This window comes from Echinops telfairi, unplaced genomic scaffold (assembly GCF_000313985.2).
Source record: "Echinops telfairi isolate 266 unplaced genomic scaffold, ASM31398v2 ScPeMD7_11;HRSCAF=52, whole genome shotgun sequence".
Lineage (NCBI taxonomy): Eukaryota > Metazoa > Chordata > Mammalia > Afrosoricida > Tenrecidae > Echinops > Echinops telfairi.
Window position 1 is genome coordinate 41,091,058 of NW_022103908.1, and position 14,064 is coordinate 41,105,121.

General features: G+C 52.6%; 2 protein-coding genes across 2 annotated transcripts in view; one reads left to right on the forward strand and one right to left on the reverse strand.

Moving 5' to 3' along the window:
- The window catches only part of FBLN7 (fibulin 7), a 44,228-nt gene that overhangs the window by 18,342 nt on the left and 11,822 nt on the right, over positions 1-14,064 (forward strand). Inside the window, exons 2-3 of the mRNA XM_030884723.2 lie at positions 4,477-4,636; positions 9,493-9,663. Of these exons, the coding sequence (XP_030740583.1) occupies positions 4,477-4,636; positions 9,493-9,663 (331 nt within the window). The remainder of the gene's footprint in view (positions 1-4,476; positions 4,637-9,492; positions 9,664-14,064) is intronic.
- The window catches only part of ZC3H8 (zinc finger CCCH-type containing 8), a 65,690-nt gene continuing 63,059 nt past the window's right edge, over positions 11,434-14,064 (reverse strand). The window contains exon 9 of the mRNA XM_045287085.1: positions 11,434-11,661. The gene's annotated coding sequence lies outside the window, so the exon portion shown is untranslated. The remainder of the gene's footprint in view (positions 11,662-14,064) is intronic.

Below are 14,064 nucleotides of genomic sequence, written 5' to 3' on the forward strand. Positions count from 1 at the left end.
GGGGTGGGGGGGTGGGGAGGCAGCAGCTGCATTGCGGTCCACAGAGCAGGCGCTGCAGAGGCTCTTCTGGGAGGTGCTGAAGAGGCCGCAGATGAGCCCGGAGCCCGAGGATGGAGACCACGCTTGTCCAGCAGCAGTGTGGAAAGCAGGCACCTCCCCTCCCCGCTCCCCGCCCACGCAACCTCTCCTTCTTTCTGTGTGTATTGGCACCCCCATGCCACCACCCCAAGTTCCCGTCAGAGTCCTCACCGCTTCTCAGAAAAACCCTTGGCACCGATGTCCTTCTCTCGCCACCCTTTGAAGACCTTGTCCTTCCGCAGGCACCCTGCGAGGCAGCTGTGGCCCCGCCATCAGTCTTCGGGTTGTCATGAGCCTGGCTGGCTCGTCGGAAAGGGAGGCAAGCAGCTGCTGGCTTGGCTCATTGTGAGACGTTTCTTTCCCTCTCCCTTCCCACTTCCTACCACCACCACTCTGCCCGGCCCCCTGCCCAGACTCCCCATCCCGAACTCCGCAGTGCCACGCCTGTGGGGCACATGGGTTGAGTCCTACAGTTACCAGTGCCCCATGCAAATTTGTCAGGGAGATCGCTGAGCACACAGGGTTGTGTGAAAAGACCAGGCGTAGGCCATGCATTAGACACCAGCATCCGTAAAGCAGGTGGGGTGGCGGGGAGCAGGGTCCCAGCCCCGCTCTCCCACTCAGAGGGGCATGTGTGGGGGCAAGCCGCTTGGCATTCAGCCTCCAAGCTACAGGTTCCCAAACTTATTTGACCTACTGCCCCCTTTTCAGGAAAAAACAAAAACTTCAGTGTCTGCCTGGCAACTAAGAACTTAGGTAGGATAGCCCCAAATCCAGGATAAAATGTAGGTAATGCTTTTGCAGCCCCCTGGATGGTTCCCAGGAGCACTGCATACGCAGTAGGAACCGCATTGGCCAGGGCTTCAAATCCAGCCCCACCTCAGGAGAAAGATGAGGCTTTTTGTTCCCGTAAAGAGTTACAGCCTCAGTGGAGAGCAAATGTTTTGAGACTGATGAGGGCAATGAATGTACAAATGTGCTTTACACAATTGATGTATGTATGGATTGTGATAAGAGTCGTATGAGCCCCTAATAAAATGATTAAAAACAAAATATGCACAGCCCCAAAGCCAGAAGCATCAGAGAGAAAAAGCTTAAAAAAAAAAAGAAAAGAGTTACAGCCTCAGAAACCCACACGGAGCAGCTGCCCCCTGACCCACAAGGGTGCTCTGTTGGAATTGACTTGAAGGCAGTGAGAGGTTTTTAATTTTTAAATGGTTCCAGCACCCCATGGGGGATGGGATTGCTCCCTTTGCTCTGGGTCTTCATCTATGAAATGGAGACAATCACAAATCATCAGTGCCCATCAGTATCCAACTGCTGCCAGCAAGAGGCTAAAGATTGTCTGTGGAAATTACACATAAAGCATGTGCCATATGAAATCAGCTCGCTCTATCTTTCAAATATTTATCTATCTGTCTGTCTGTCTGTCTGTCTGTCTATCTATCTATCTATCTATCTATCTATCTATCTATCTATCTATCTCTCTAGCTATCTCTTTAGCTATCTATCTCTCTAGCTATCATCTATCTATTGATTTTAAGGGGTCGGTGAGTGTAGGATTGCAGGCCTGGTAGGGGCGTTGGTGGGTGCCGGTCGCTGGTGGGTCTACAGGAAGTTCCTGCCTGGGTGCCCATGCCTTGGTGGGAAGGAACACAATGGGAAAGGAGGAAGGCAAAGAAAACGTTCTTCCCAACCATTTTCTTTTGGGGTCATGCCCAGGAAGACCCTAGTAAGAGTAGAGGCCAGAGTCCCCATGAATGAACAAGTTCCAGAGGCAACTCGGGGTTCATCCCCTTGGTCAAAAGCATCGTTGAATCAGGAAGTCATATGTTTGGTGCAATCTCCAAGGTGCAGGCGGCCTGGCAGCCTTCCTGGGAGAGCGGCAGGGACGCTGTTTCCACTGGCAAGTCCAGAAGCCACCCAGGCAGCCTAGACCCTGTGCCTCCCCGCCCCACAGATGCCCCTCAGGCTGTTAGAAAGGCAGCGACCCCCGTGAGAGCCGGGACTCCCTTTGGCTGCAGGCTTTTCCGGGGCTCTCCAGCTTTCAGCCTTTCATAGGGTGGTGATCACTCGTTCTAGTGGAATATATTTGAGTTTTCCTTCTCTTATAAGTTCCTGCTTTGCATGAATTCTGAGTTTGGCAGGTTTTACTGAATTTTTACATGATAAAACTAATCTACATTGTAGAAAAATTCAAAAGTAAAAATAAAATAAAGTATCTAAAAGCCTATCCTTGGAGCCAACCATCATGTCCTTCTGTGGCAGTTACATAATCTGTCAACTCGCACAGGGGTGGAGTCTAGCCTGTCAATCAGGTCACAGCCTGATGACCTCATTTGGAGGCATGACAGATAAATAGCTCACTGGAGGCCAGACACGCACACTCTCTCTGCTTGTCTCCCTGCGAGATATTCCTGTTGACAAGCCACGTGGAGACACACTGATGGCAGCCAGCGCCCTGGAGCTAGAGGAGCCACGTGGAGACCCATGCCAATGCTGAGATGCTTCCACCATCTCTGGATCCACAAGACTTTCCACCCACTGGCCTGGGATCTTCCTGCATTCCACATCATTGCACGTGTTACATGAGTCTGAGGAGGAATTTAAAAATTGGTATCAGACATATGGGCTAATATATGACTTATGGATTTGCTCAGGACTGGGCTGGGATCTTTTTTATACACATATGAGTGTCTATGAATTTCTTTAGTCCACCTGGATTAACACACCCTCTCTCTGCCTTGAGGTACAATTAGTCAGGGTAGACTAGGCTCTGCTGTGTAACACACAGCCCCTCAGGACCACAGAAGAGCTTCTCAGAGGAAGGGAAAGATTCTCCACTTCCCCATCACCGAGCCTGTCTTACCCAGTTCATCCTCTGTCCTCCTGGACAACCACAGCTCCAGTACAGGCAGCGCCAACCAGGGGAGTCTCCCCCGCCCCCCGTCAGAATAGAACTGTGCACGATAGGGTTTTCACACGAGCCTGGGGTGGCGTCGTGGTTATGCACTGGCCTGCAAACTGCAAGGTGAGCAGTTTGAGAGCACCAGCGCTCTCTGGGAGAAAGAGAAGGCTTTCTACTCCCATCAAGGGTCAGTCTCGGAAACCCACAGGGAGAGTTCTACCCTGTCCTGTAGGGTTGCCATCAGTCGGCATTGAGTCGATAGCCGTGGGTTTTTGGTTTTGGTTTATCGAGTTTTCGGGTGGCTGATGTTTCAGAAATCAAACCCCACCCCTCCCCCTCCCCCAGCCAGGCGCATCTGGATGGACTCGAATCGCCAACCTTTCACTTGGCAGCCCAGCACACTAGCCATTGGCACGGCCCCAGGATGCCACCTTCTCCCTCTTCACTCCCGGACGCCCGGAGGTCTTCTTGAAACAGGCTGTGCTGCGTGGCTTCTGTCGGATGGTGCTCCTCGTGCGAAGCACCGGGCTTTCCGACTTCTCCCCGTTCTTAATGACTTTAGAAGAGCCACCAGCCAGGTGTGGAAACGCATCCAACGGTTCTTTAGCGCTATTAATGTCATCCGTTTCCTCTCTCTCCTGTCACCTTAAGTATAGAAACCACTCTTGTTGCACCAGTCCTGTGTTAGCATCCACTTACTGTTAAGACAGTGAGCGGTTCTCAACCTGTGGGTCGCGACCCCTTGGGGCCCAATGACCCTTTCACACAGGGGTCACCGGATTCATAACAGTCGCAAAATGACAATGATGAAGTAGCAGTGAAAATACTTTTATGGTTGGGGGGTGGGGGTCACCACAACGTGAGGAACCGTATGAAAGGGTCGCGGCATTAGGAAGGTTAAGAACCACTGGTCTAAGACATCAAGAGAGAAAGAGAGAAAAGGTTCCCCACAGTGGGGACTGCAGGGCCTTTGTGGAAAGAATGAGGGACGTGTTGGAAAATAACGGACTTCAGGTGGTCTGGGTCCAAAGGCAACTGGGACCCACATCACTGTTCAGTGGCCCCCTCACGGAATCATCTATTCCGCCCTGCTCCCTGGAAAGGGAGATTTTGTTTTTGTTGAGGGGGTGCGCGAGGACGCCAGTGTGTGTGCTTGGACCCCTTGTGACTTGGTGACCTGACTCAGCAGATGTCCCCATCCAACTAGAAGCCCAGAGCAGGAGAAGGAGGGAAGTCATTCACATTGCCCTTCAATTAGGCCACTTGGCACCGAGTCCCCTCTTGACTTATGGCCCCGAGTGTGTCCGAGGTAGACCTGCCCGCAGGGCGTGCAGTGGCTGTAGTTGTGGGAAGCAGAGTGCCAGGCTTGACTTCTGGGTGAGCGTGAGCTGCCCACCCTGCAGTGCTTCCGTGTGTGCCACCAGAGCCGCTGACGTCGCACTCAGTGAGCCGCTAGTCCGTGCTGAGCCTGTGATCCTTCCTCTCCCCAGAAGTGCTTCAACAAGCAGCAGCTCCTCACTGCCATCCGCCAGCTGCAGCAGCTGCTGAGGGGCCAGGAGACCCGCTTCGCCCAGGGCATCCGCAACATGAAGAGCCGGCTGGCGGCGCTGCAGAACTCTGTGAGCAAAGCGGTCTCAGACGCGCCCCCAGGTGGGTCCCCAAAGTCCCCAAACCAGCAGCCCCTGGTTCCCCAAGACCCTCAGGCTCTCCCTGCATTCCTACTCGGCCCACAGGGCCCCCTAGTCTTGAAGTGGACAGCCCAGGCCTGTCCCTGACTCTCCTTGTCTGTGACCCCGGGGGTGGGGGAGAGGGGTGGGAGGGATGAGTGCCTGACTTCTCTACTCTCCCACAGTCTGGATGCCACGCCCTGACCTTGCACAAGTGTGCATTCTGGGCTTAACGGTTAGCATGCCCACGTGGATTGACGTGGGGTGGTTGCTGTTGCCAAGTGGCCATCGGGTCAGCTCTGACTCACAGCGACCCCTGTGGGCAACCCAAGGAAACACCACCCGGTCCGGCAGCAGTTCCACACTTGTGTTTGAGCCCACTGTTGGCAACCACTGTGTGAATCCATCTCGTTAAGGGTCTTCTTCCTTTTACCCAATCTTCAACCGACCCACACATGAGGTCCCTCTCAGGGACTGGGCTCTCCTCACCATGTGTCCAAAGTACACAGCACCAAGTCTGGCCGCGCTCCCTTCTGAGGAGCATTCTGGCTGTCCTTCTTCCCAGACAGAGGGGACTTGAGGTGGTCTTTGCTGGCACCGCGACTCAAGTGCATCCGTGCATGTCCGGAAACCTTTAAACATTTGCCCAAACGCACAATTTTCAGAGTAGACGCCGCGTTCCCTTCCCTGCGCCCACCCAGATAGGCTCCCCGTTAGTTCCGGTTCTCAGACGTGAGAACAAGTCCTCCGTGAGGAGCCGCGATCATTACCGGTGTGGGTGCGGAGAAGGGGCTGCGGACAGATTCAGTTTGACTGGTGAGGTTATAGTGGGGGCCTCAGACTCCCACTTGCAGGAGCCAAGCTCCAGCAGACACTGGGGCACCACCGCCTCCCTGGTTGTCCCAGTCATGGTTTCTATCCACTGCCAAGGCCCAGAGACCTACGGCGGGTTTGCCTCCACTCGCCCCGCAGGGTCATGCTGGGTGCACGTCATCGCGCTCGCTCTAAGTCAGGACCCGTACAAGCCACTGCAGACACGTTGCCAAGGGCCATTTTTGTGGTATGGGGCGACAGAGTGGAATCTCCCACCTTGTTAGAGGCCACAGAGCCGCAACAGCACTGAGTCCACTCTTGTTGCCCTTGGCGCCTCTGGGGCAGAAGTAAACCTCCCAGCCAAGCCTCTTGTCCACCCTCCAAGAGGCTGTGAGGTCCAAGGCCTCAAGGAGGCTCCATCCATCAAACCCTGTGAGGCAGGCCGGGCATCCTCCCTTCCTGCCACAGAGGGGAAAGCTGAGGCCAAGAGAAGCGAGCCAGCAGCAGCAGCGGGGGGACCCTGACTGAGAAGTGCTTCTGCTAGCCAGTCATTACACAGACGTGGTATCGTGGGCAGTGGGTTGAGCTGCGGACCACAAGGCCCACCGGTTCGAATCCACCAGCCACTCTGCAGGAGAAAGATGAACCGGTCTACTCCTGTAAAGACAAGTCTCAGAAACCTCTGGGGCAGTGCCACTCTGAGTTAAAAATCCGCCCGGAAGACAGTGAGTGCTCGGTTTGGGTCCAGGATCAGACCCATCAGCGGTAGCTGCGGTTTCACAGAAGAGCACACAGGGAGTAACTGATCCAATCGCCCTGTGAAGCTAGGGTCCAACCCACCGGCACCTGCGACTGTGGCTGTGGCTCTTAGTCCCCTACAGAAGCGGGCAGAACTGCCACCCAGGGTGTCCAGAGCTCTTCTCTATAGTGGTTAACTGCCACCTTGTTCTCCCTCGGAGCGGCTGGTGGGCTTGGTGGGTTAGTTTGCAGCAGAGCACTTAACCACCATGCCACCTCGTGCTAGGGTAGCCCCAAAGCAAACTCACTGCCCTCGAGTCCATGCCGACTCATCGTGGCCCAGTAGGACTGACCAGAACTGCCCCTGTGGGCCGTCAATCTATACAGGAGCAGAGAGCCTCACTTTCTCCCAAGGGGCAGTTTGAACGGCTGCCCTTATGATGAGCAGGCCAACACGTAACCCCTCCGCTACCAGGGTCCCTTCATGTTAGGGAGGACTCAGGGCCAGTCATGGGTCCTCTCCTGCCTAGGTTCAGGGGCTTTCTTTCCTGAATAGTGTTGGATTTTAAAAACTGGTAAATTCTCTTTTGAAAACTTACCACCCTAGAGGTGTCCTCCTCATGAAGGCTTCGGTGGGTCTGTGGGAGAATTCTGCCTGCAAAGACCGGGGTTTAATTCCTGGTCAATGCACCTCTTCTGTCAGTGGAGACTTGCCCGTGACTGTGATGACGCTGAGCAGGTTGTAGCAGCTTCCAGACCAAGATGAACCAGGAAGAGATGCCTAGCTATCTACTTCCAAAACGCAGCCTACTGCCCAAAATTCTCTGGAGCATAAAATGGTTTGGCCCCAGCTGACCTCCAGGATGTGCAGGACCTGCCCTGAGTCTCGAAGGAACTTGACAGCAGCAAACCACAATGTTGTGCCTCCAGGTGCCACCTGGGCAGCAGTCACAACCTCCTCACCTGACACCTGTCCCAAGTCAGCTTGTAAATAGTGGGGAAAGGATCTGTTTCTCTTTGCTCTTAAAGGGCACTTGGCTAGGAGTTAGGGAGGGAAGGAAGCCTGTCATACTGGGAAGGGCTGCTCCTCTGCTTCCTGGCTTCTAGAGAGAGGATCTCCCACCTGCACTCCTAGCCCCTTTCTCCCGGGAGCATTGCAGCTGCTTGACTGCAGGCGCGTAGCCCCATTCCCAGATCTCCTGCTTGCTGACCTGCCCGTCGCATTGCTCACACATGACCCTCGTTCCAGCAGGGGAAGGAAGCTGAGCTTCCCAGGGACCCCCACGGGAATGAATCAGTCCAGGGGCACCTCTTCCCACCGGAGCGCAGGCCTTTGGCTCCGGTCTAGGATGTCACCGCAAAGGGATTTTTAATGGACTTGAACCCATTCGTTCATCCATTCCACTGACATATATTGAGCATATTCCATGGGTCATGACCACTTAATCTACTAGGTTTTATCTGTGAGCGGCTCCAGCAGGTACATTGTCGTTTGATGTTTTTTTGTTTTGTTTTTGTGGGGTTTTTTGAGGTCAAAGATTTATCATTCCTCAAGAGACTCTACCTACCCTTCACCCTCAAAGTGTTTTAAATCCTTCTTGATGCAATTAAGTACATTTTTTAAAACGAGTCATGAGGCCATTTGTTTACAGCAACCGAGGAGCACCCAAGAGTTGGGAGTCGGGCCCACACTCGCTTCTTCTCACCAGGACTCTCCCACTGGGTTCCAAGACAGAATGTTATGAAGGGAAAGTGATTCAACACTGGTCAGAAATTCCCCAGGAACCAAGGGCCAGGAGAGTACGTGGAGGGATTGGTTCCGACCTTCATCCCAGTCCAGGCTCCTGTGGCCTACCATGCGGAAGCAAGCACTTCATGTTGTGGTGGCACTGTTGAGTAAGCATGGGGCTGCTAACTGCAAGGTCAGTGGTTCAAATCCACCAGCCTCTCTAGAAGAAAAACGAGGCTGTCTGCTCCCATAAAGATTGACGGCCTTAGAAACCCTGGATCAGGGGGGTTTCTCCAGGAGTCAGAATGGCCCTCATGTCAGTGGGTAAAACCCTACAGATGTTTTTACATATGAAACTTGGGACGGAACTATAACGTGTTTTGGAAGTGGTTCTGAGTTTCCAACTATACTGAATCCAACTCCGACCTATCTCAATGTGGGGCATTCAGTCATTCAAACAAACTGACTGAGCACCGACCATGTGCCCACAGTTTCCGCAGATAGAAGAGAAATGGCAAGGCTTCTCCTCCTCTTCACTCTAAGACACAGCAGTCCACCAGGAAGCCCTGCTTGTTCTTCCTCAAGATACCTCTGAAATCCTAACTCCCTCTTTCCACGCCCAGCCACGCCCTGGTCTGAGCTGCCTTCCTCGGCCCTGGGTTCTGGGCTCTGCGTTCTTCAGCCTCAAGCCGCAGCTGGAAGGATGCTGCTAACATGTAAGCTGGGCCACCTTGTGCCTTGCCTCAGAACCCAGAATGACGTCCATATCACACAAAGCGCTTGCCAAATGTCCGTCTGCTTCCTTCTCAGTGGCCTTTGTAAAGCTCTGTTCCCTCTGTGGACTAGAGAAACAAATCCAGGGACACTCATGCATGTGTAAGAAAGAGCTTTGTGTCCAGGAGTAATTGGATATGAAGAAAACATCCCATCCCAGTCCAAATCAAGTCTGTAAGTCCAATACTAGTCCATAAACCCCTCTTCAGACTCACACAGATAGGTCCAGTGGTCGATTCAGAACTGACTCGATGGCAGTTGGTTGGTGGGTATCAATCCCGAGAAGAAGGGGTGAGGGCCCGGAGCGCTGAGTCAGGCCTGGGAGCTGGTGGCATTCGACTGGAGCTCTGGAGGGTGAGAAGGAACCTTGCCTTGAGAAGTTCATCCCAGGCAGAGAGAAGAGCAAACACCTAGGCCTGCCAGTGCGGCTATGCCCGGCCCCTGCAGGAAACCTAACAAGACCCCGAGCCACTGGCGCACCATGGATACCGAGCAAGAGGCAGGTGGGTCCGTGGAGGTCCCAGCTCTGACCTCACAGACCGGGAGGCCCTGTGCACAACACGCGGTGACCCAGCCGGGGTCCCCTCATCTCTCACTAAGTGGGAACCTCGTGCCCATTCCCAAAAGTGCTTGGAGGATTCAGTGAGCGCCAGCATCTCCAGTGCCTGGCCTGGAGCAGGCACTCAGTAGGGCCCGCTTACAGGTGAGAAGCCTTATAGTTAGCAGTGGTGTCTGAATGGCTGTGGCCCCAGAGGGGTGCCTAATCCTGCCCTTTCTCCTTCCAGTTCCCTGCCCTGCTCTGAATGCTCCGCCGGATGGCAGAAAGTTTGGAAGCAAGTACTTGGTGGATCACGAAGTCCATTTTACCTGCAACCCTGGATTCTGGCTGGTTGGGCCCAGCAGTGTGGTGTGCCTGCCCAATGGCACCTGGTCCGGGGAGCCGCCCCGCTGTAAAGGTACCGTCCCTTCTGCTCATCCTGTTAGGCTGGACTCTTCACATCCCAGCCAGCTCTGGTACAGAGAAAGGGTCATTCCTTGGGGCCACGTCCTGCCTGATTCCTCAAGGGCATAACGTGACTGCTCACTTACTTTCTCCATGCCAGGCCCTAGCCTGACTGATAACGGCATGAGCTGGCTAAGCTTCACAACAGTTTAGTCGTCTCTAACATCCGGGGAAACCGGAGACCACACAGCCAGGAGGGGCTGGGCTGCACTGGGATTTACATCTGGACACTCTGACTCCTGAGTCTGCGGACACCCTTCTACACCTCACTCTGCTCTGGACATTTGTGACTGGCTCTTGCGGAAGTTAAGGCAAGAAGGTCTGGACATTGGCTGAACAGGTGTGACAGGGGAGAGCGTGCGTATACCCATGACTACATGTGGGTTTAACAGAGGATATTTTACCGGAGTATTTGCTCCAGATGCCAATCTACCCCTCAAGGTGACGGATCACGAGGGCCAACGTTATGAATACTTGCTGCAGTGGCTAGCTGCCGTCAAGTCAGTTCTGGTTCATGGTGACCAGTGTACCCCAGGCCGAAACACTGCCTGGCCCGGCCCCATTGCACCGACCTCACACTTATTCTCATGTTTAGCTCACCCACGGAGCCACTGTATCAGTTCCACTGCCACAGGTCTTCCTCTTTTCGCTGCTCCGCCCCTTTCCCAAGCATGACGTCCTCCTCCAGGGACTGGTCTCTTCTGACCACACGTCCAGTGTATGTGAGACTAAGTCTCCCCTGCCTTGTCTCCGAGGAGCATTCCAGTTGTACATCTTCCAAGACAAATTCCTTTGCTCTTTTGGCGGTCTGTGGTACAACAGTCTTCTCCAGCACCAAAACTCAGATTCCTCGGTCTTCCTTAGTCAACATCCAACCTTCACAGACATATGAGGTGAAACAAAATACTGTGGCTTGGGCCAGGCACACCTTCTTCCTCCAAGTAACATCCTAGCGTTTTAACCTTTTAAAGAGATCTTTTGAATACTTCATAGATATAACCAAACTCCCTGAAGAGGTGAGTTGCTAGACCAGGGGCTCAGGACCATAGTATTGGGGGATACAGAGCCACTTAGCATCACATAGTCCAAAGAGAGTCCTTGGTTTACAGCTACAAACATCACTCCTTCTCTCTGTCTCCCCTCCTTTTTCATAGGACACCACTGAGATTGGATGAGGACCCACCCTAGTTCAATATGGCCTCAGGTTAACTAACCGACAATGTCTTCAAAGACCTATTTGCAAACAAGGTCACATTCACAGGTATTAGGGGTAAGGACTTCAACCTATCTTCCCAAAATAAAAAACTCATTACCATCGAGTCAATTCTGACCCATAGCGACCCTATAGGACAGGGTAGAACTATGCATGTGGGTTTCTGACACTGTAACATGTCTTTCTCCCATGCAGTGGCTGGTTTTTGAGTTGCTGACCTGGGGGTTCACAGCAAAACACATACCCACTGCACCACCAGGGCTCCTTCCAGCTATCTTAGGGGAGCACGGTTCAACTCAAATCAACACTTGAATTGCAGTTTGGCATGGCTCCCTTCTCCTCTTCACCTAAATCTGCCTTGGCATCAGAATTAGACCCCATACCACTCACCAGAGGACTGCCTGGAGCAGCTCACCCAGGAGTGCCACGGGAGCCACATTTAATAGCTCCAACCTGGGCGGGGTTCGTCCAGGGAATAAGAAGGCTGCCAGCCCACAATGGGGTCTTAGATGGATTTTTGATTTCTTTAAGAGTCATCTGAGCACGGAGTCCACATTGCAGTCTTGACTGAACAAGGAAACTAGTCTCTTACAGCCAACGTTCTCAACCAGCTGCTCTACTTGACCTCTCATCACATCGGCACACTGTGCCTGTGTTGGCCTTTCCATTCTCAGCAGGAGCTCATGTGATTAATGGATGCTGTCTTCAGGAAGTGCCATCGAGTGGTGCCAGCCAAACCTGTGAAGAGGGAGAAACAGTTTCCATCCGCATTTTTGATGGCCAATCCTGACAGTAGTAGGGGAGCGGGCAGGGCACTGGGCTAGAGTTTTAACAATTCGGTAGCTCCCTCAAGAGGGGCCCTAGACTCTTAGCAGCTGCCTCTGAGTGCACCCATCTCATTGTCTGTATCAGCACCCCTATCATCACTAGTGTGTGTGCGGTGCTTAAGGCAGGGGCAGGGGACAATCTTCATTACAGGAGGTTCATTTCAAGAGGCTCGTTGCTTCCCTGATAGATGACCACTTGCTTAACTTCAAGCCTTTAAGACATCAGACACTATTTCATTTGATAGCTGGGCACCATCAGCTTTCTTCACCACATTTGCATGTGTACCCATTTTGTCTTCAGCAATCATATCAGGAGGGTGAGCATCACAGAATGCCAGGCTGTTAGAACAAAGTGTTCTTACATTGAGGCAGGGCTTGAGCAGAGGCCTAAAGTCCATCCACTTCCTAAATAAATTGCCATATAGATATATGTACGTAAACCAATACCTCTATTTTATGAGTTGATATATTTATATAAGTGTACACCTATGTTATACATATACCCATAACTTTGCTTCCTAGATCTTTCCTCTGTTCCTTTTACCTTCCTTCTGTCCTACCATCACACTCACCATTCTGCCCCTTAGTAATTCCTCTCAGCTAGGTTGCTGTTGCTCCAACATCCCCAGGATCTCTACATCCTCCTTGTTGTTGAATTTATTTCCCTAGTTGTTCCCCTGTCTATGGTGTTGTTTGCTCACCACTCCCTTCCCCCTGCCTCGTCCTCCCCCCAGGTCCCTCTGGAACTGTTGGTCCCCTTGCTCCCTCCTCAGGCTTGCTTCCCATGCCTGCCTTATATTGGTAGGCAAACCAACAATAACAGAGCCAAAGCAAAAAGAAACCAAAAGACTGAGTAAAAAGAGAAAAATGACAAAAACTAGCCCAAAAATCACAAAAAATCCCATACATAATTCCAGGTCTGTCCACTGATCTTTATGACTATCTCCCCACTGGGCCTGAGGGGTTTGGGGAACTGTCCCCACCCCCAGCCTGAAGTCTATTTTGGGGGCTCCTCAGGGGCTTTGTGGCTTGGCTTGGCTCCCCTTGATGATCTGTTATGTTCCCTTCCTGGTTTGCTTCACTGTGGGGTGTGGTCGGACCAGACTCACTCCCTGCCATGTGTCCCTGGTATTGTCCTCTGTCTCGGTATACTCCAGTGAGGAGATATCATGTCTTGAGCTGTTGTCAGCCCTACAGTCCTCTCTGTGCTTTAGCATCTCTGTGCAGGGCCCTCACCCTCAGGGCGTGGTGTGCCAGTGTGGGGTCTAGTCCCTTGATCTCTCTCTTTTTCCTTCTGTCTGGGCATGGCAGGATGGCCCCTCTCCCCAACCTCCTGCAGGTTTAGTGTTGTCCTCTGTAGCACATACTTCTGGGGGAAGGGGGCGGGGTCAGTCTGTCTCTGATTGGGGCCTGCACTGTAGAACTCTCTGTTCATGAGTTGCTCTATTACCCTCTAGGTTTGGCTTTAATGGCTTCTTAAGGGCTAGTCTTTACTTTATTGAACTCTATTATTCCATAGTTTTCATTATTATAAATAACGCCAAGAAAAACATCCTAGAACATTTCTCATCATGGAAAATTTCAAACCACGAAAGTAGCGACACTAGTGCCACGTCCCCACGTCCCCACAGCTCTGGTTCCATCACTGCCGACACAGTGAGTTCCTTAATGTCATCAAATATTAGTCAGGCTAAAAAGCAAGGTCCATACATGACAAGGGGCTGCGATGTCTTCTACATATCTCTTACGTAACTAACAGTCTTGTCCCGAGGAGCCCTGGAGGCCCAATGGTTTAGCTTGGCTGATCACTTAAATGCTGGAGATGGGAACCCAGCCAGCGGCTGTGAGAGAAAGGCTGGCTGGCCTTTCCCATAGAGAGGACAGCCACCACAAGTGGCCTTTCCCATAGAGAGGACAGCCACCACAAGTGGACTTTCCCATAGAGAGGACAGCCACCACAAGCCGAGGGGCCGGGCTCCTCTGGGCATGGCATCACTGTGAGCTGCAGTCTCTGTGATGTTAGCGAACAACCACAACCTCCTCTCCGGCTTGCTCACTCACTAGCGTGCTCTCTAGCTTCCCACCCCCACCCCACCACCCCACGGGTCTTTCTTTTGCAGTTTACCTGGAGAAAATGGTTGCTTATCCTGTGGACATTTTCCACAGCCTCGATTTTGCTCATTACATCCCCGGGGAGTCATTGAACAGAATTAATCATTGATAACTGGTATTTGCCTCCAGTAGTTTGATCAGATTCAGGGTCATTTGGGGGTTGGTTTTAGCAAGGTGGCCGTATTATCAGGATATGTCCTGT